Source organism: Zootermopsis nevadensis, unplaced genomic scaffold, assembly GCF_977971745.1.
Source record: "Zootermopsis nevadensis isolate Lab colony 2312 unplaced genomic scaffold, Znev_1.0 Znev_ptg000058l, whole genome shotgun sequence".
NCBI classification, from domain to species: domain Eukaryota; kingdom Metazoa; phylum Arthropoda; class Insecta; order Blattodea; family Termopsidae; genus Zootermopsis; species Zootermopsis nevadensis.
Genome location: NW_028259189.1, coordinates 230,936 through 253,150, shown reverse-complemented (window position 1 = coordinate 253,150; position 22,215 = coordinate 230,936). Strand labels below are relative to the sequence as shown.

The 22,215-nt window shown below is 37.3% G+C and overlaps 2 protein-coding genes across 15 annotated transcripts in view; one reads left to right on the top strand and one right to left on the bottom strand.

The window, feature by feature from the left end:
- Positions 1 to 22,212, bottom strand: part of LOC110838007 (uncharacterized) — a 31,615-nt gene extending 9,403 nt beyond the window's left edge. The window contains exons 1-5 of one of the 13 annotated variants that reach the window (XM_087339952.1): positions 22,148 to 22,212; positions 20,842 to 20,996; positions 18,985 to 19,598; positions 18,348 to 18,560; positions 16,034 to 16,278 (exon numbers count right to left, since the gene is read on the bottom strand). In XM_087339952.1, the coding sequence (XP_087196078.1) occupies positions 16,034 to 16,093 (60 nt within the window). In that variant the 5' untranslated portion in view covers positions 16,094 to 16,278; positions 18,348 to 18,560; positions 18,985 to 19,598; positions 20,842 to 20,996; positions 22,148 to 22,212. Of the gene's footprint in view, positions 1 to 16,033; positions 16,279 to 18,347; positions 18,561 to 18,984; positions 20,068 to 20,810; positions 20,997 to 21,818; positions 21,875 to 21,939 lie in introns of those variants that run through there. The other 12 variants (XM_087339951.1, XM_087339950.1, XM_087339954.1 and 9 more) reach the window with 12 other exon arrangements.
- LOC147871329 (eukaryotic translation initiation factor 4 gamma 3-like) lies at positions 87 to 8,469 on the top strand. Of its 2 annotated transcripts, none has more exons than XM_087339948.1 (8): positions 87 to 699; positions 1,946 to 2,021; positions 2,767 to 2,913; positions 3,448 to 3,506; positions 4,215 to 4,370; positions 4,972 to 5,109; positions 5,592 to 5,807; positions 6,365 to 8,469. In XM_087339948.1, exons 1-8 carry the CDS (start codon positions 673 to 675, stop codon positions 6,431 to 6,433), a joined length of 888 nt encoding a protein of 295 aa, XP_087196074.1. In that variant the 5' UTR covers positions 87 to 672; the 3' UTR covers positions 6,434 to 8,469. The 2 variants fall into 2 exon arrangements, with proteins under 2 accessions (XP_087196074.1, XP_087196073.1); XM_087339947.1 differs by having other exon boundaries at positions 4,212 to 4,370.
- Positions 22,213 to 22,215: the final 3 nt, after the last annotated feature.

Genomic DNA, 22,215 nt, shown 5'->3' with positions numbered 1-22,215 from the left:
GAGTTCTTACCTTCCTGCGTTCTCTTATTGGTCAAAATGAATAGTCGGAATTCGAAAGAAGGAAACATTTTCCCTGTCGCAGGGGCGATGGGTTCAACAGCGGCCGGGGCCCTCAATAATCGTCTTAAAATTAAAAAAGTATAAAAAACACGACGTTGTTTTTAAACAAGTGCAAATTAAACCGCAAAATTTACTTCAAGCCTCCTTTCATTACTTTTAAATTAATTTCCTTTCACACAGAAAATATTTAATATTAATAATTGACTTCTTACATTTATGATGGAATGTCAAAAAATTATAACTTGGAGTAATTCAATTTGTATTTCTTGAACTACAAAGAATGTGTAAATATGAAACGCAGGTGTTCTTATAAAATACGAACACGCGCAACAATCTCGGCTGGCATGCCATAAGGTTCATTTCTCATTTCTTATGCACGCCTGAATGAAACGTATTGCACTCCCTCTACTGACTGTTGCGCCATACGTGACGTCACACTTTTATGGTATAAATAGCAGTTACGCACGGCCCGCTCTACTCAGTAGTTGGTTGGCTTTCCTCAGTGTGAAACGAATGGTGGTGTGAGCAGTTTAGAACAAGATAATTCTATATATAGTGAAAATATTTCCTGCAACGTGTTTAATTTCTTATTCAAATATTGCTGCCTGCGACATGGAGGTCTCCAGCTCTTCACAATGGGTGAGCCTACTTATTATTAATATTATTATTTCTGAGATGATAAAGTTGCGTCATATTGTGATAAATATATATATGTTTAAATCTTGTCAGTCACAATCACAATAAAATTCCTATTAAATATTATTATAATTAGCATTTAAATATTTAAAATATATTAAATGATGTTCTCTATCGAAATGTTCCATTTACATTAGAACATCACTTTTTACACGACATGTTTCAGTTCTAAAAGAACCATCTTCAGGTGTATAAAATTATATAAACTTAAATATAATTTCTTAAATGCAACTTTTAGTCAGATGTTTATCAGATTTCAAATGAAGTTTTCTTCCAGATTTTATTGTATTTTTTAATATCGTATTCGAAGTTGTTCTGTATATGTATGTCGTGCTTGACATGATTTTGTGTGGGTGAACGTTTTGTTATCATCCTGTAAAGTAAATAATATAAAGACTAAATGAATATTAATAAAATTAGAAATAGAAAATAAAATAATATATTTTATAATTTAATTTTGTTTCAAAACATGTCGTGTAAAAAGTGATGATCTAATGTAAATCGAACATTTCGATGAGAACATCATTTAATATATTTTAAATATTTACATGCTAATTATAGTAATAATTTAATATTTAATAGGAATTTTATTGTGATTGTGACTGACAAGATTTAAACAAATATTATTATTTCGTTATCTTGAGGGATTGTATGTCATTCTTAAGAATTCAAATGCTAGCAGCAACACACGTCCGCCATCATCAACAAAGTTACTTGAATTCCGGCTAAGCTAAACAGCTGATAGGGACCTATGACTGGGTCACTTGTCGCATTCAGACATTGTTAAAGGTTGTTTTCAGTCTTAATTTTTTCGTCTAGAGGAAAGTTATTGTTGAGTGAACAGCTTAATTTCTCAGGATCGTTGTTTTGTATTACAGATTAATCATAAACTGACTTGTATATTGCAATTAAAGCTTTGAAACGTTTCCTAACATGCTAATTTTAAAGGTAAATCATTCATTACAAGGAAGGCCTCGTTATCTGACACAGCCTTAATTTCTCTTTCTATAAGTGAGGTCTTCTTAATATTTTCTGGCAGAAACGAAAATCGATAGCAGTGCAGCACAAACAGCCAAGGCACATACGATTTGTGTGTGACTGGGACAACAATTTCATAATAAATATTAACCTCATGAAGTTGCAGAGAATTCTTGGACTATAAAATGACTCATTTTTTGTCTGTCCTCAGGTAAACCCTGCTGAAACTGAAGACACGAGGATCACTTGCTTCTTGATGAACAGGATTAGGATGCTGGCAGCAGAGAGTAAGTGTGGTTTAATTCCGTGCATGCAGTAAGTTGTGGAGTACAGTCCGTAAACCTCGTCAGTGTGATGTTTATGTACGTCTTTCTAGATGTCCAGATATGCCCCCCAGACTTCCAGCAACTCTTCATTATTTTAAGTGATTTTGTCAGAAGGAAAACCAAAAAATGTTAAATGCATTGCAATTTTGCTTTTTTAATAGTCATTCTCAGACATTTTAAATTTGCTGGACTTCAAAGAATCATTTTCTAGTGAATTATGTACGTTTACTTTGCTCTCTGAGAGTTGAGACCAAGATTAATTTTGTGTCCACGTGTACCTTGCGCCTCAGTCACAAGTGACGAGGATGAGGTCTGTCTGATGGTCCCCCAGGGTAGACACCCATCCCTCTTTCGGGAAGACTCGATGAGAGCCAGGCTGTTTAACGACGTCTTCGTTAAGAAGAATGTTTTCCGGTGACCAGCATGCAAATCCCAGTTTTAAACACTGCAAATAGCAATCAGTAATGCATTGCGTAAGAGACACTGGTTTTTCCAACTGGAAGTGACTCTTAAACTGAATTTGGAATTTGATCACGGGCAAGAAAAATGCAATTTCAAAATTACAAACTCTTATTACAGTTCATTTTTTTTAACTAAACTAACTCTTTTCTTTACGTAGTAATACTTAACTCCTGAAGCTGTTTCTTGAAATAACGTCACATGAGGAATTTAACAGACCATTTGATGCAGTCGTGAATTGTTACAGACACGGAACTCAAAAACCAAATCTTGTTTGAGCGCCGGCAAGGGGAGAAACACAAAGTCAGTCTCCGAGCCGTCAGAGAGGAGAAGGAGAAACTGAGGAAGGAAAGAAATCTGCAGGCTGAGCAGATCAAGGAGCTGCAAGCAGAAAGTATGTTTGCTCTCATTCTATTTAAGTACTAAGTCAAAGATTACAGGCTGCAAATTGCCTCAGTATGAAATTCTGTTCATTACCATGTTCCTGCATGTCTCATGAGATATCGAGATATTCTCCTAGGCATTTTGTTCTACTTACCTTCAATATTTTGTCTTCGCCCTGAGTTGCAGACTAATTTATGTACCCAAAGAAGAAGAGAGTTTGCTCTCATATTTTGACCTCGAGCCTTAGGAGGTGAAAGGCATTAAAGTTTGAAATTATCCATTTCACAAAACATTTCGGTTGCAATCTCTGACCTGAAGAAGGCAACTCCATTGTTAGTCGAAATGTGGGATAATTTTCAACATTATCAGCTGCCACTCTTTACACCTAAGGCTGCTAGAGACATGGGTTTCTGGTCTTCGGAAAACCCTCTCGTCTTTTTCCATCTTTACATTCGTAACAGTTTCGAAAGACAAACTTTCTTGTTTGTTAACATATAGTCAAAAGAGGAATTTTACTATCTAAAATAATTATCGATTGTTACAGACTTTGCTGCAACACAGCTAATTGAGAAGCTGAAGGCAATGAAGGATGACAAAACTCAGGTACGTTTAAACTTTCTGTTGCATTGTGGGGCATGGCTCTGAGTTATTCTGTGCATTAATGAACGATTCCTTGAAATCGTAAATACTAAACAGTAACTGAAAATTGTCAGATATTGGAAAAATGAAGAGGTAAGTGCTTTCTAAGGCGTGTAAATAAAAGTGAGAAGTCAAATCCATTTCGGACTGAATCATTTGTTGAAGAGGAGGAGAAGGATTTCATCTGTAGCTGTCAGAGTGTAGTTTGTAGGACGAAGTATAGCTTAAGGCAGTTACTCGGTGACTCGCGATGTCGATGGGGTCGGACACGAGTATTCCCTGTCAAAAGAGAGGGTACCCAAGGCTTTTACGGATGAAATAGCATAATTTGGGTGTATCATCTTTCACTGATGATGCAGTTGTGAACATATAAACTGTGATAGAAAATAATAAAGTGAACAGTTCTACGTCAACTGCAGCAGAAGAAATGTTGTATTTTTTGTGAGAGGTGATGAACACAACACCTGGAGCCTAATTTCAGTCATGTACTGTTTAGGGCTTTATACATACAGGTCTCTTATTATCTGAGCTGTAGGAAGCATCGAGTAATGTATTAAATGCATGATTAAAGCCAGAAAATGGAAAAATTGTACGTAATACTGTGATCAAAACAACATTTAAGAGTGAACACTTTTGGTTAATGTTGTGTTGCTTTGGTGTCATTCACAGCAGCCTGCAGCAAGGCCAGCCACTGAAACTACAAACACCATGAGCACCAGGCCGGTCATTGAAATTAAACTCAATGAGGTGAAACTGGCGAGATGTGAAAACGCCTGGCGACCTGGGCGAAGGAAGCCGGCGACCAACGAGCAGGCTGCCCAGACTCAGGTATGTTCCTGGCATTCATTTAAGGACAGGATCCTGGAAACAGTCAATAATGCTGTATCTGCCCCAATGCAAGATGGCTGAAAGGAACAGTCCTGCGCTAAGAAACACGTTCACTCTAACTAACTAGGTGGCTTATTGAAACTGAAGGTTCATCACCAAATTAAGGAACAGGCAAAATTGTAGGTCTATATTTTAATCTTGATGCTCTTAAAGATCAGACATTTCGATCTGAGAAGCTGCAAGCATTTCCGGAATTCGTCTCCTCCTAATTTCCTCATCACTTCTTATTGGAACTTTGCCACACTAAAAAATAAACTTTCTTTTTGCTTACTCTTTGATTTTAGAAGCAATGTTTACCTTTCCAAGTGTTTAATTGCATATAATGAGTATGCATTGTAATTATATTTCTCAATAGACATTGGCTTCTCATAACAACAGACTTCTTCTTCGGTGTAGACAAAACGCGGCTGGACGGCGCATGCAGAGCAACTGGCTCTAGGTTTTAATCATCTCTATGAAGGCTTTAAGGAAGTAAAACATGTTTCGCTTTATTTCTGTGTTTGCGTTCTGTCAGATGATGAGAGGGAACTTGATGTTGCAGGAGCTGTTAAAGAAGGCTCGCAGTTTGCTCAACAAACTCACGCCTGACAAGTTTGACAGACTAGTTTCCCAAGTCCAGGATCTGCCAATTGACAGCAGCGATCGCCTGAAGGGCGTCATCGACCTCATATTTGAAAAGGTGAGGCACCGGTCTTTAGCAGCTGATACATTCAGACAGAGACGTCATATTGATAGAAATTCCCTTCTTTTGTAACTTTGCAGCTCAATTTCTTAAATATTGAAGTTATCCTCAGTGTAGTATTGGAGACGCTAGGGGCAAGTGAAAATTATAATTGTTACTGTTCACTATGATAATAATCTTAAAAACCAGTAAGCTGATTGTTCTCTCTTTAAATACACCTCCAAGCTTAGAATTTATCTGCTCTCATCTAAAAATGTTTATCTTATGCAAGAAAATTAAGGCTGTCATGAAATGTGTCTTGCATCTGACTGAGATTTTGAGTTTCTCAGGTTTAAGGGATAAAGATTTATTTTGTTGAAGCTTCATTTAGGTGGCCATCATTTCATAAATTTAGTTTATGTAACGTATGCTCAACAGAGTTGTTTTTCATAAATATAACATGAGAGCAAAGTGATAATGTTGTGTGTTTTTATGTGCAGGCTGTTGATGAACCAAAGTTCACAGAGATTTATGCACGAATGTGCAAGGTTCTCTCCGGCATAAAAGTTCCGGCAGAGCGTGGGAACAATGGCGAACCAGAGGTCACCTTCAGGAAGTTGCTGCTAGGTCGATGCCGGGCAGAATTTGAAAAGAATCCTGAAGCAGAAATAAATCTAGAAGCCACACAGAAAGAGATTGAGGAAACAGCAGACCCAGTAAGTGCTTCTCTAATGTCTTTGTCTACGGTCATATGTTACTACGCTTCTGTCCACTGATTGGGAATAGCTCCGTCTGCTTGATCGAATGGAATAGTTGTCTCCTCCCTTTTTGCTTGAAGATGAATATCTATCATTTGAAAAATTATGATTCAATATGTTGTTCAGGTTTTAAGACTTCTTGAAAGACAAGAAAGAGACATAATTGATAAAGACTGACATAAACTTAATTTAAATTATTATGATATAAATGGTACCTCAAGATGAAAAAACATTTTCCTAACTTCTTAGGTTAGTTTAACTTCCTATAATGAGTACTTAATGTACTCATTTTTTTCAAAATGTTGTAAACTCTCATAATAATGGACTCCGGCTGCACTCGACATTTCTCATTAGGTCATGGCGTTCTTTTGGAGGCACAAAGGCAGGGGGCTTCGTGGACACAGACTTTAAAATGCAAACTTACATATGTTGAAAGCGGTGCATTAAAGAAGGGCTCTTACAAGATACCATCAAAAAAGGCGATTTCTAATCTTTTCTACTTATTTTTTCTGCAGGCAAAGAAAACCGAACTACAGCAGGAACTGCGAAGGATACAAATGAAATCAATAGGAAACATCAGGTAACTTACATTTTTCTTTGTGATTTTGAAGCTCTACATTTGATTCATCAGTGACTCTGAAAGTAGTGAACTTAAGAGTTGTGAATTAGGACAAGACACTGAGAGGAAATTTGAAATGTTAATGGGTTCTTGCCCTCCAGTATGCAAGTGTTCCACAAAATCCAGGACAAATTTCTAAATGTGCTTCATAATGCTGCTGCTTACATGATCACACACTATCATAAAGTCTCCACTTCCTCGATATTTCTTCTTCTTCTTCTTGGTATTTGCATCGTGAAATGGCACTGATGGCTTTCCTCCTTACAGAATCAAATGCAAATTACATAAAAATAATTATTTAATGTGAAATTTTCAATATTCTGTCTCAACTGTTTTATATTTATAAACAGATACAGATTTTTACAGGACCACGTACAGAAATATTATATTTCACCTCAAAAATATATATCACACACAAGACACTGATTAAATTCCATCTATTTAAACAAAAGTTCTCATTATTTTAAGGCACAAATCTTTCTGTACCTTGTAGAGGCAAAGAACCTCGTTTCTCTTCTGTTCTTTGGACTTTTACTATTGTCTTAACTCAACCCAAGTGATATATTCTTCACTATGTTACAGGTTTATTGGCGAGCTGCATAAAGCAGATATGCTCGCCACAAGCACCATGCAGCATTGCATTAAACGTCTCCTTACCAAAGAAGACGAACATTCCTTGGAGTGCCTCTGCACTCTTCTGATGACGGTCGGCAAGGATTTGGAGAGCAAGAGCCAAGTATGTTTGTTTTCATTTTTTAATACTTTTAGTTTTAATTTGCAGTTCTCCTACCGTGTAATTTATTGCCTTCCTTTGGGCTCTATGATGACCACAGGTTTATACGGAAAGTACAATGCAAAAAGCAGTAAGTGTGTCCCTTTGATCTCACTGACTTTCTGGCTTCCATTTTGTAACATGCAAGTCTTCTTAATTGTTATACATTCTTTGCACAAAATCATAGCGAGAAGGCATTATGGGCTGGTCGCACCTTCTCGTCCATCTGTCTTTCCAGTCCATTCAATTCGAGAACCAATGGACAGACTAGGATGAAATTTGATATGGAGTTTGTGGTATTCTGCACGACCTCGCATAATCCTATTTTGAATATCCTCCTAGGTAGAAAGTCAGGTGCTGCAATCTGGTGGCCAAATTGGGAACTGTCACAGAAGGTGGATTCGATGGTTGAAAGTGCACATTGTAAAGAACGCGTGAGGATGTTGCATCTATTCTGATATGAAAAACCTTTCTGAGCTCGCTGACAATATTCTGAATAGTGTTTCTGTGTGATAAATGATCACCGTGACATGTTCTTCTGAAATTCTTCATACTCTTCTACACTCTAACATGTTTCATATAAAGACGCCTCATGCCGTGACTTCAACTTGTCCCCGTCTAGTGCGACGGGAATCTTGCTCAGTATTTTGTTACACTTTTACGTTTCCTCTCATCACCTCTGCTGAATCATGTCAGAATTCACTCAGTCCTGACAGGACAAAGCAGGAATCTGATCGAAGGGTCATGTCTAGGCTCAGCCACCAAAAATCTCGGTTTATGCCTTTGTTTAGATGAGACACATACTTACGTTTTGTTCGAGACAGCAACCTTCAGCTCTCAATTTAAATTTACACGCGCCTTCCCACACAGCAAGTTCTATGTGAACTACATGAGTAGTGGCAGAATTTTCTAGTTTTATGTGTAGGCTTATAAGCGTAAGAAGTTAATTATGCCCATGAAATGTGACTTTAAATTTTTGTTTTCTTGCAGGATCTGTCTGAGTTCCTTCATACAATGAAGGAACTAACAAATAAGAAGGCGATGCTCTCTAGCAGAATAAAGTTTAAGATCGACTACGTCATCGACCTGAAGCAAAGCAACTGGGCTCCAAGGAATGGACGTTAGATGAGATTTTTTAAATAAATAAATTATTTAGTTTTTTTGTTAAATACTTCCGTATTTAAATAGTGAAATAGTTTAGTTCTTTGTTAAATATCTTAATTGTTCACATTTGTTAAATAAATAAATTATTTAGTTTTTTTGTTAAATACTTCCGTATTTAAATAGTGAAATAGTTTAGTTCTTTGTAAAATAGTTCAATTGTTTAAATCTTGAAATTGTTTATTTTTTGTTAAATAGTTTAGTATTTAAATAGTTAGACTGTTCATTTTTTTTTGTTAAATATCTGAATTGTTCACATTTGTTAAATAAATAAATAATTTAGTTTTTTTGTTAAATACTTCAGTATTTAAATAGTGAAATAGTTTAGTTCTTTGTAAAATAGTTCAATTGTTTATTTTTTGTTAAATAGTTAAATTATTTAATGTTTTCTGAATTGTTTCTAATTAATATATTTAAGAATATTAAATAAAAAACATGTTCATAAGCTTTCCTGTTATTATTTTAGCAAAGTAATATTTCAACGAACTTGTCGCCCTCATTGCACTAGTGGTTAATGTCGTCGCCACTGGACCCAAGGTACGCGAGTTCAAACACTGCTGAGGTTGATGGAATTTTAAGGGGTGATAAAAATCCATAGAACAACTTCCTTCGGAAGGGAACTAAAGCCGGCGGTCCCATGCCGTAGATTTATGGCACAAAAAACAATGAACGAGATGTTTCCTAAGCAAAACTCCCTGGCCATTTCTCACACAAGTCTCTCCTGATTCCTATTAGATGGCTATAGCAGACAAAGATAAGGATTGAGTAGAAATTGTGCAGAGGCAGTGGGCTGGTCGCTCACTACTGACAAATGCACACTTCGAAAAGACCAGGAAGACAGAATATCCTATCTGCATTACTATCGAAGAAGCAGTGCAGATATATAAAACTATACACGGACTGAAAGATGACTCTACCGAGTACGAAGCACCATTAAACAAGAAGGAATGGTCTCATCCAGCGGAAAGAATAACTCTTGATGAAGTGAAAGACTTCAATAAATACACTGTGGAAATCTATATAGATGGAAGTAAACACCAGGGAAAGGTAAGTGCTGCCGCTGTTATCTTCAAAAATGGAGAACTAATTCATAGCTTAAAAACCAAGTTACCCGATCATTGCTCAAACAATCAAGCTGAGCAGATCGGAATTCTAGAGGCCTTGGATGCAGTAACAACTTTAAGGGAAATCAGCATTGAGGAAAGAATAGTAGCGGTGTACACAGATAGTCCAGTTTCTCTCGATCTACTAAAAAACAACTTCAAACATGGCTTTGTAATATCTGAGATAAGAAATAGATTAAGGAATCTCAAAGATCAAAATTGGACTATTCATTTTGGGTGGATCAAAGCACACATCGGAATTTTCGGTAATGAAAAAGCAGACAGATTAGCGAAGGCAGCAGCAGAAGATGGTGGAAATGTAGTATATGCAAAGAAGCCTAAAAGTACAATTATTAAAGAAACAAAGGAAGAAGGGATTATAAAATGGCAAAATGAGTGGAGCGCCACCAATAATGGAGCAGCGTGCAAGAAATTATTCGCGTCAGTGTGACAAAGAATGAAGCTAAATATTGAAATAATTCCTGAACTGGCAGCAATGACGACTGGACATGGCAAAAACAAATCATATCTACACAGGTTTGGAATCATTGACGATCCAACATGCTCATGCCTGAAAGCAGCACAAACAGAGGATCACCTCATCTATGACTGCGAAAAACTACAACAACCAAGGCGGAACTTAATAGATGCAATAGTCAGGAATGGTGGCACATGGCCAGTGTTGCATGAAGAAATTGTTCAGAAATGTTTAGGTCATTTTAATAAATTCATTAAATCCATTGATTATAATACAGTTTTGCATAGGAACATAGGTGCAAACGGTGGCAATGGATCATGATATTAGAGTTGTGTAATCTGTTAACGTGCTATATATTAATGCATGTAATATTGCAATCTTGTAATGGGGCATGCTGAATAAATGTAAATAAAAAAAGACAGAATACTTTAACTTGGTATCGCAAATACACGAGTGTGTGTACTGAAATATTTAGCAATAATATTCTGGTGTGGGGGAACATTTTTTATTTCAACATTCTCAAGATAATAGATGATTGCTGCTACTTGCACTACATGACTGAAACTCTGAATACATGCTCTTGCTGGAGATCCAAAACAACCCAAAAGGCACAAAATTTTAATCACTTTTCGCTTATGTAAGACATGCTTAATTTGGCCCACAGTTTAACAACGCACCCCTCCGCATTTGTCTTATTACCAGTCAACTTTCGTTCTATGTAGGATTTGAGGTTGTGATGATGCAAGCAATCTTTACTTTTTATTTTATTATACAGGTACGAAAACCTAGCTCTGTTCTGCTAACTTCTCACTGGAGTCGGCTTGCATGTTTATAAATATAAACAATTAGTCCTAATTAATGACCGTAATAAAATAATGATTATCTGGCTTGCCACTTTGAATCACAAGATCTAAACTCACAACACTAATAAATATTTCACTTACACATACAGTATCATCATGGTACTACAGACTAATTATTCCATGCTGACATCAAAGACACAAGTTATTTGAATACGCAAAATCAAATTAACTCGCACTGTCACTGCATAATAGTCACCTCATTTAAAAGGCTCGTCCAATGTTAGATAGAGGTCTCTTTAACGTGTTTTATTCACGGCACTCCCAGTATCGAAGAACATATACTCATAGCTGAGTAGGTAACACACACAAAGCACGTTAACTTTGTTAATTGAAGTATCATTACGCAACTCTCTAACACATAAACGGAACAGACCTAGTGACACCTACAAACACAATCTGCTTTAAAAATAAAGAATTCAGAGTTCTACAGTGTAAACAGCGATTATTTACTTCAAAAACATTAACCCTTGTAATGGCTGAGTTGTCTTCTTTGATTTACCACTGAATGTTCAAATATTATTTAGGCGACTTTAAGCTATAAAAATTGAGTATCTTATTGATGCTGATGTGGCTACAAAACAATCGCACGAGAAAAATGCAAATGAAAATATTAAAAAATTGTGAATATAAGAAACGTATAAGAAAAAGAAAGGTCTTTACCATTCTTTTAAATAAAAAAATGGTTGACCTCAACATGAACTGAAGAAGAAGTGAATTGTACCAAAATCACCCACAAACTGCAATTTTCATAAACACAACTGCAGTGACGGTGGAAGACCATTTGAAGTTTGTGGAAACTAGATAAAAATGTTATTCAATGTTTTTTAGAAAAACTATTGTCAAGAAGAAAATTCATGGAGAAACTAAAAACATTAAAACATGGGAGACATTACCAACCTATATAAAACCCTGAGAGTGCATATAAGGAACAAAATATGTACACTGGGAACTTTTGTTTTGCAATATCATTTTTACCCATGGTTAACAGCTTGCAACAATCTGAGAGAAACTGATTTGCTGGCCATAATTGATCTTCCAAAAATGTTGAAATGTTTTGGATTTCGGGGGCCTTTAACAAACTTATGACTTACATGCTTCACGAAAAGAAAAGAAAAACACGAATCTTACGCAAAACATGTACAGTACACGCAGGTCATTCTTTATTTATGTCTCCAAAGAAATTATGAGCTTCTGGAGATCCAACTTACATTTAGTAGTTCAGAATATAATAAAGGAGTTTATACAAATTATAAATATTGAAATGGGTGACATGACTTGTCTGCTGCCAGATCAAGAACTACCATTTAGAGGTCATGAATTATCTGAGTTGCCCCTTGACAGAAGTAATTGTAAAGAATATTTCGAAACTGCTAGAAAAGTATGAACCTCTGCTGAATGACCTTTTGCTAAGGCACATCTCTGGCCATTGAAAATAATTTGTTAAAAGCCCTCCATGAAGTGTTGCTAGTTGACATTTGAAGACAAATTCAAGAACCACCTAATATTGGATGAAACTTCTGATTTTCATTTTGTCATGAGGTACATTCGTGATAGTAACAGGTCTTTCTGCTCAAACCCTTTCTTTCTGTGTTCGCAAATTCTTACATTTTGGTTCATACATTACAGACAGGTCTGGGTATAGATTTTATTCACAAAATAAGAGAAATTCAAAGTCACGTGCAAAATGAACATGACACACTTCTCAATTTTCTAACCAAAACCAGGGAAATGAAGAAGGCAAATCCTGACACAGAAAATTCTGCAGAAGAGAAGTACAGAAAACTTTTCTACAAAATTACTGCTACTACATAAGTGAGAAAGTTTACATACATAACTTTAAGGCTGCCTTTCCTGAACAGCATACACAAAAACTGCCCGTGTATTTTTTACATTCTATTCTTCATGAAAACCTTGACACTAACAGTAGTCCGAGCTACTGATATTATTGAAAATAAGCCATAGCACTGAATGGGGCAAACCAAAAAATTAAGCAGACATCACACAAAATATCATTGCTGGGTAAAAACTCAGAGCACTGAGAAATAAACAGTCCATTCTTCTCTGTCATTCCAGCGAATGGTGCATGACGGCACAATCCTTGTGTTTTGAGTCACTAAATTCAGTAACCGATACTCAGACGAGAACAAAAATATGATCTGAGACTGTTGAAACCGTAAGTATTGCAACTGTGCTTGTCGGCATAACTGTAAGTGGTTACACAGGCGGTTGAAATTAACGGATAATGATTAATTGATTGATTACATAAATCTATATTTACCTTATTATAAACTGAACACATGATATATAGGCCACGAAGGCATACTATGAGCCTGAAGTTCTCTTTGTAATTTTTATATTCTTGCATTTGACCTATTTCCAGCCCTCCCTCCGACTTGTAAATTCCGTGCAGATGAAAATCACACGACATAAAAGTTACAACACCAGGTCAGGTTATGACAGATAGATGAAACAGAGGGTAAAACAGAAGTCACCCCAAAAAATGCTGAATCAGGTTGAAGCCTGTAATTTACATAGAAGTCCACGTAACTAGAATAAGTTCAGTGTCTTTCACCATGAGCTTCGTTACAAATTCCTTCAAAACCTGCATCCTTAGAGATCGCCTACCACGAGATATTCGCTGTACGTGTTTCCATACTTGTTACCCATAATTCCAGTTCCTATTCTGATCCAAATGTTTATTTCCTTTGCAGAATCCAGAAATGGCCGACATTGAATTTGCGTCCTTCATTGAAGAAATAATGAATCTGCCCCTTTAGTTACGTAGTTTGTAATTAAAAGGTTAAATAGGTTTACTTAAATAGATACATTCCTTTAGTTAAGTAGTTACTTTGTTTTATTTAAACAGTTAAAGTTCATATATTGTATATTTAAGAATAAAAATAACAAATCGTTCATAATCTTTCGCTGCATGTGTTTCTATACTTGTTACAGTAATTGCATTTCCTGTTCTGATACAAATGGTTCCTTTGCAGAATCCAGGATTGGACGACGTGGTGTTTGCATCGTTAATACAGTACATCATGAATCTGCCCAATTTAGTATAGTTTGAGCATTTGTAGACGAAAAGTTAAATAGTTGAATTGTTTAATGAAAACGTTAAATTGTTTTAGTTAAATATTGTATTTCAATTAAATTGTTTATAGTTCAATTGTTTATATTTTAGTTAGGCTAATGTAGATGGATCAGAATTGCTGGACACTTTGCATGCATTGAATGATACAAGTGATACATTCAGAGTTTTGACTGGGGATCATCAGTTTCAGAGAGGATAGTTTGAGGTAGGCAACTTAACAAACACAGGTTCTGGGGAGAGATGAGATTTTTGTTTACCACAAAGAAAAGACGACAATCCCGACCACCATAACAAATCGTGACTGTTTCTATGATGTCACCAGAGATGTCAGTGCGAGCAGAGCGCGCTCATTTCAAATCGTTTGAAAGATAATTCGGGTCACGTGATTCCTCTCCCCCTCCTCAAATCCCCTGTTGTTAGACACTGAGATTCTGATCGTTTACAACGGATACTAGAAGTAATGTTAAGCATTTGTTTCACCGCTTCACTTTGGCTGAATGTAATAATACACACAATATTCATATTACTTGAAAAAGAGTAAAACAATGCGACGTGGCGTAACATATACTTGAAGTGACTTAATATCGATTTTAGACAATCGGAACCCCAGTGTTTAGCATCACTGTAGTAATACGAAGAAGGTGGTGATGCCCTGAAAATGGAGCTATAACCCAAAACATGCCATCACAAGTGAAATGAAATCAAACCATGAATTGTATGAATGGATAGTAAAAATATTTTAGACAATTTTCAGTACATGGTGCTTTTGTATAATATTAGGTTTAAGTTTATTTTGATAGCAAAATAACACCACAGAAGAGGCGAGTACCACACAATTTGTTGTAATACTAAATCTGCTGGAAGGGAGAGTACTGTTCAGTCCGAGAGATTCGCCTCTACTACACATAACAAAACAAACCAGAGAAAGCGTTGGATTGACTAGGGTGCGCCGTATAGTTCACGGGAAACTTTAAAAATAAAGAAACGTAAAATTCCCAAGGACATCTACTCTTCATCATAATTGCCTTGCCAATTCCCTGCCTGTGGACTGTGCTGAATGCTTACCTCGGATTAGTGTCAGCTGAGAAATTTTGGGTGTTTTTATTCAACAAGACCAGGGATTATTTAATCATTAGTACGCACGGAACGACAAGAACTCGCACATGAAAACAGTGAAACTAATCAGAAGTCCGAACGAGAGAAACACAAACACTGATTGTAGATGAGAAAATGTCAGCGTTGAGGACTCTTGTTCGGTGCACAGAACCCGTCGAAGTCTCAGGGTGGTCATCATCTCCTCCCACCACTGCCCCAGCAACCAGCTTCCACCGTGCGCTGGACAACACTGTCAAGTCTCTCCAGTAGGTGACTCCCTTTCGTCAGATACATCACGAAGTCATAAGTCAGAATTGCATCATGAAAAGGATTGAAAGAATTTCTTCCACTTCGATCATTGTACTCAAAGCTGTTCTTGTACTGCGCAAGCGTACTCGACACTAACATTGCGAAGTCCCCTCTTTCTGCCATCTGTCTAAAAGTCATCCCCAACGCCAGCGCAGTGACTGCGGCGAGATAGTATCTTATCCGTAGAGTCGAAGTATCTGTCAAATCCCGAGTGGTACCCGAAATCCAATTTGGATCGCACTAGCTCATCAACGGTACGAACCTGTTTTTCGAACTCTGGATTTATGAGGAAGCTGGTTAAGAACGAGAGGTACACTGCATTGATGTGCAGGCAATATATGACCCAGATCAGATATAAAAGTCGTGTCTGAGAAGCACGCGGCTGTTCTGGTAGTGAGACCCCGAGCACGACGGCCCACACGTGAGTCAAACTTTTGAACAGAGTTTCGTAAGACGTCTCCTCGGAAAGACAACTCATGCGCCATAACAGCAGGGCCACTGCGATACTGAGGACGATGATGACCACCCACGTTTCCTTCTCAAAAATCCTGTACAAGCCTTTCCAGTGCGGCACCTGATTGGGACGTCTCACGTGCCACACCAATGCGTCTTTAAAATGAGGGTCCGTGCTTTCGAACACCTCGCATAATTCCATGTCCAGAAGTAAAGCTGCAAACCTAGCTCACTTACGTCATTGAAGAGATCCCCCTTCATGCCAGTCCACGTGTTATTGGGAGTTTGTCTCCCCATTTCTCATTTCCGGTCAACTTCAGCTGAAACCGCAAATTCATCTTCATTATCGATTGGAATAAACGTCCCTCGAGACGGTCTATCGATGTCACGCCAGGGTTGTTGCTGTAAGGTAGAATAACAAAGGGATCGATTTCTGTTGTGGAAAACTTGATGCTGCATCCTTTCAAGTCATGGGGAATCTTCTGTGGGAACAAAGAAGAACCAAGAATAAATCGTCCACTGTCTTCAAAGACCCAATAGTTCAACGTGGTTACCCGTAATTGTGTGCACGTTCTCGGTGACCCATAAGGAAACCAAGTGTACGAGGTGCGATAGGAAAGTTTCAAGACTGTGTCAATAGAGGGCGAACCGGATGTAGTACGAGCTTCTGCCGCTTGGGGGTGCGGCCTACATTCATAGTGAATCAGTGTGCCAGCCGGCATCATCGAATTAGCATTTGTTTCTTAGTTACGGGCGTTTTGGTAGTGCATTATACCGACCCTCCTGCGATTTCGGAATGGCGTGTGCATCAAATTTTGCCAAAGACTCGCCAAAACGGCTACGGAAACATATGAAATGCTAAAGCAAGCATTTGGGGAGTCCGCAAACTTTTGTGTGGCATTCACGTTTTAAAAATGGCAGAACCTCTGTCAATGATGACGAGCGTTCTGGACGACCATCTTCGAGCACAACGCCCGAAAATGTTACGAAGATTCGGCAGGCCATTCACGAAGATCGACGTCGTACCATCAACGACTTGTGCGACATTGTTGGGATAGGCTATGGGACCTGTCAGCTGATTCTAAAGGAAGAACTCCACATGCGACGCATCATGACAACGCGCCAGCGCACACCGCCCTCAAAGTGCGGCAGTTTTTGGCCTCAAACACCATGGCCGTCATCCCGCACCCTCCTTAGCTCCGTGTGACTTCTTCCTCTTTCCAAAGATGAAAATTCAGCTAAAGGGAATGAGATTTGAGACGATAGATTCAGGCAGAATCGCAGATGGTGCTTGACAGGCTGACAAAGAAAGATTTCCAGGGATGCTTCCAGGCTTGGCAGGGGCGCTGGGATCGTTGTGTTCACTCCCAGGGGAACTACTTCGAGGGTGATGGATGAATTTAATACCTGAGATAAGTGTACGGTTTTTATATATATATATATATATATATATAGGCGCAGTCTGGATACTTTCCGATCGCACCTCGTATGTAAGAAGAGCATCAGTATCAAACAAAACTTCACCAAAGTAATTTTTATCAAATGAACAAGAGACTGCAGTACGAATTCAAAGTAACTGATAACCTATAATAATCTTATATAAAGCAACTAATTTATTTCAAATCTGAACCCAAACAAGGAACATTAAAAGAAACAAGCCATGACACACCAACAGCCCATGTAGGAGAACATTTAAAACCAAATTACTTATCTTATTTAAACCTTTTCATTCCACACACAAATAGCATCCCCTCAAGTCCAAAGTATTCTCAGCACAGAGTAAGAAAGTGTCAATAAATTATGCTAATTACAAAAACACAGATGGCGATGTGCTTCTCCTGCCATCTAGACACTACATCGGAATAACACAAAGTTGTAAAGGTGCCGGTAGATGGACATGCTATATGACACACAACAAAGAATACCACGGGTATTAGATTCATATCATGTGCACAGGACATATTTCTTAAGTTCCTTTTCATCACTAGATTGTTTTATTCACCACATGTTTAAATGTGGGGGGGGGGGGATTTTCTCCCTGCTTTGGGTTTTGATTTTTGCATATAACATTTCACTTTAAGATATGAGCTGCCAAGCAAGAAATATTATCAGAATATTTGGTTTCAGGCAAAGAAGCCAGAAACTCTGAGAACAACAAACAGGAAGACATGGAAAAATTTAAGTAATTCAAATTAGAACCAGAAAAGGACCACAGTTCTGATGATGATTCTACTATATGTTCGCAGTCTTATTGCGGCATGAGTTATTGAAGCTTACGGATGTTTCACCATGTATCTGGTATTAATTGATTAAAATATCAAAGGTGCTTACCGCCTCTGAAACTTCAGTGAATTTCTACCAGACTACACGATGCAACACTCCAGAAGATAGGAAACTTCTTTATTTATCTCCATGAGAGCCTGATATCTAATTTCACTTGTTATGGTTCAAAGTAGGCTACAACAGCTTACAGACTCAAATGACAGAGCCAATACACAAAAGCTTCCTGTATTATGACACACTGTGTGTAAACCCATTACTATACACTCACTTGGCACGAGAGAAAGGACAGCCTCAAAATGTGGCAGGTTACACAATGCGACAGTCCGGAAGGGCCAGCATCTCACGTAGCTCTTTAACTCTGAATGCCAGCTGCAATGCACCTTGCCCGTCAATCAGCATCACAAGACAAACTCTGCTATAGGTTATGGGTTGATAGGCACATCAGCTACTCTGGCTATTAGCGCTCTCTGATGTTAGTACTCTGGAAAAATCATAAAATGTTATACACAAAGCAAATGCTTCAATTTTCATGCGTTGCAAACTGTTCCTTTTCGGTTTGAAATTCAATGGTTAAGCAGCTGCTAATTTCATTAGGAGTCCGTAAAAATTATTTTGCCCACAGGCTCGTTACAAACTAAGCTCCTACTTTAAACCATCTTCCTCAGTTCATAAGAAGAATAGGTCTTGTAGTATTATATCCATGTGTATGTAGTTATTTAATGATTATAGAAATGACTGACTGAATTTCATGAAATTCAATATGAACTACAAGAGGACAATAAAAGCACTCCAGAAACAGTAAACAAGATGACTGTGGTCATGGGGTGGGCATTTATTGTAATATTATCATGGAATTGTTTATATAAAACTAATTTCTATTGTAATAAATCTTTGGTTCTACTCACACCTCCACAGACACTGAAATACTTTAAAGAAAGTAGAGTTCATAAATTGTTCCCACATATTGCTCATTAGTGTCAGCACATTAAACAAATGAAATTAAAACTAAAACTGAACTTTTATCTTAACCCTGACTTTAAAAGAGGCAACTCCTTCATAACAGATATAACAGTCATAGTTCCATAATTTCACCTTCTAGAATTAAGGTAATGGCATTTTTTATTACGAAGCAGACACAATCACACCATTCCTGTTATCAACTACATTTAAAAAAAAGATGTAACACGTGAAGGTGAGTTTGCCATTATTCACACCCTGGCACTTGCAACCCAGTGTAAGGAAACTGTGGAGTGCTATTCCAACAAGATGGGGCTTAGAACAGATGATTCTTGAAGCTCAACCATAAGTCAGCCAATGGATGTAAACACAATGCTGGCAACATCCAAATCAACTTTTCCCTGGCCCAGTACTGCACCCAGCTCCACATTCAAGTTAACAGAAATGTCTGCGTCCCTCGGCAATACGTTGCACCAGCCCACAAACCTCCTGGACAAGATCACGTTCCTAAGCTTCTCACCTTTAACCCCCACAGTCCTTGATCCTCATGTGCACCACATGCCTGCCAACAATGCGACCATCAATCATGTACACCTTCATATTAGAAATGTTTTTAAAAATGGTTTATAGATTCAAAGGAAGAAAATATTACAGTTAAGCCTAAAATTTATAGACTGACTAGCTTCAAAACATTGTGAAAGTTTCTCCTCTAACAACGAAGGTTTTCAGTAATGGAAAAATATAATATAATAATAATCAGAATACATCTGTGAAAGAGAAGTCAATTCTTGCATTTGGGTCATTCTATATTAAGTCAACAAATGGAGTGACAACAATGGCAGAATTAATTATGATGCTTCTTCTTCTTCTTCTATGGCTCTCCGGTCCATACTCTGTCCATGGGCTCCTGTTCCATTCAGTCCTATCCTCTGCTCGGATGTTAGGTCCATCTGTCAGAGGCTTTGATTGAGGTTTCGAAACATCTTCCTTTTTACGGTGCAAGGTTGTTAGCCTTGCGACTAACCCCCAACCTGGAGGACCACGGTACCTGACTTAGTCTGACCTCTCTCCCTCGATCAATCTGGATAGGAAGGCCCTACCAGTAGCTATGCTACCGCCAGCTAGTCAGTTTTAATATGTGAATCCTAATGAAGTAGCGTACATCTACTGAGTTACTTATCTGGTATCAACATTTTACAGATATTACCAATTTTCAGAGAGTATACACAAAAGAAAATGGCACACATGTCATATTAACAAACATAACATGGCAATAATTTTGGAATCTTTGATAAGATTCACATTATTTTACCCTCAAACTTTAGACCTATAAGATCAATTCTGGAGAAAATCTGCCTTACTGCTCTTGGAATCAAATTTCATGGTACATTTTGGATCAAAACTCACCACAAAATTTAGTGCTTTCTGTACGCTAGAAACAAATTGATATTTATGTTATCACATATCTCAGAAATGTTAACAAATGCAAGTTTTAAACTTCTACAATTTACCACCCGAAGGCAGGCACTGGTGTGTATTAATATTAAAGTTGTAGCTTAGGGCACTACTCAGAGAATTGGGGTAAAGTAAGATGCAATCTCATTATGTTGCAAAAATTTCAACTTTCATACCCATTTGCTCATAGACATGTCATTTATACCAAAGATATGTTGACATATGGCAAAAATATACTCAAAATTCAGCACTACATTCATTCTCTACTCTGAAATAACCCTGTCTCTAAATATATCTATAAGAACGTGTGCATCCTAACCTGAAGCACACGTAGGTTCCTGTCCAAGTACCTTTGCATTTGTGGTTAGTACATGATCAATAACAACACTACTCCTATGTTCCTTCCCAATTCAGGATAATAATTCTGGTAGCATTTTATATGTTTGACCTATCTTGATGCTTGGAGCTGAACACCATTATCTTCAATCAAGAAGGAATCTTCTCTCTGAGGGGGAAAAAACAACAACAAACAAACAGAAAGTGGTCAATAAGGCTGCATAAATTTTTCACAGAACACTCTTGTTTTTCTTGAACAACCAACCATCAAAAACCATCATAATCATAGGCAATATATGTCTGTGTTGTTTAACTTCTCACACCTGTTATTTGGTGTTATAAACGATGTGGACAGAACAGAAACAGCTGTAGTGACCTCTCTGGAGTTTAATGAGTTAAAACATGGTATGTTTGAGCTCCCGGTATTGCAAGTGCATAACTATGTACAGTTATTAATACATTACAAATAATTCCTTAAAGTTTTCTGGTCAAAATATATTATAATGGGTAGTATAATGTATCAATAGAATATAATGGGTGGATTTATTTGTATTTTATGTAAACCCTTATACTATGTGATATCTTTATAACTGTACAAATTGCAATTGTATTATTCATACTTATAACACATCCTACTACCATCCAACTACCTTAGAGATCCATGCAATTAAATAAAAATGTACGCATGTATTCTAATGATGTGTATGTTGCTGATAGAGTAATTTAACAGTTTATGAGGTATTTGAAGTTGACTTGTAGATCTGCATTTGCAGCCAGCATTTACAATTCTCATGACTTGATGCAGAAAAGTATAACAACTTAAAAAAAGGAACATTTTCAATGAGCCTCGGAACCATTGTCATCGAGTTAGTCTGTCATTATGTACTGTTTGTACTCTATTGTCATATCACCAACAAGTTCAATTAGAAGTAATACTTTCAGTGTCTATGCACCATACATACAATTCTCATTCTAAGTGTTGTACACATACTTATCGTTTCATGAACTCATGCCCTGATGAACAATACACACACACACACACACACACACACACACACACACACACACACACACACACACACACACACACAAGAATATACTGCAAAGCTTACTGAAATACTTGGGTGTCTTTCTTTGAATTATACAGACTTTTTTGAGGTTATGCAACACATTTTTCTTTTTTTGACTGTCTCTACTCAGTTCTGCAGATGGTGTCAATTATTGTTATTAATTGTGTACATCATACATAAAATGTTTAATTATATCCAAGGCAAACACACAGTTCAAAGTCCAAAAACAATGTTTTATACTAATCAATACCCTGAAAGGAGTTCTTACACGCTGGCGACATCTGTCGGATATAGCGAATACTTCGTTACTAAAACTCG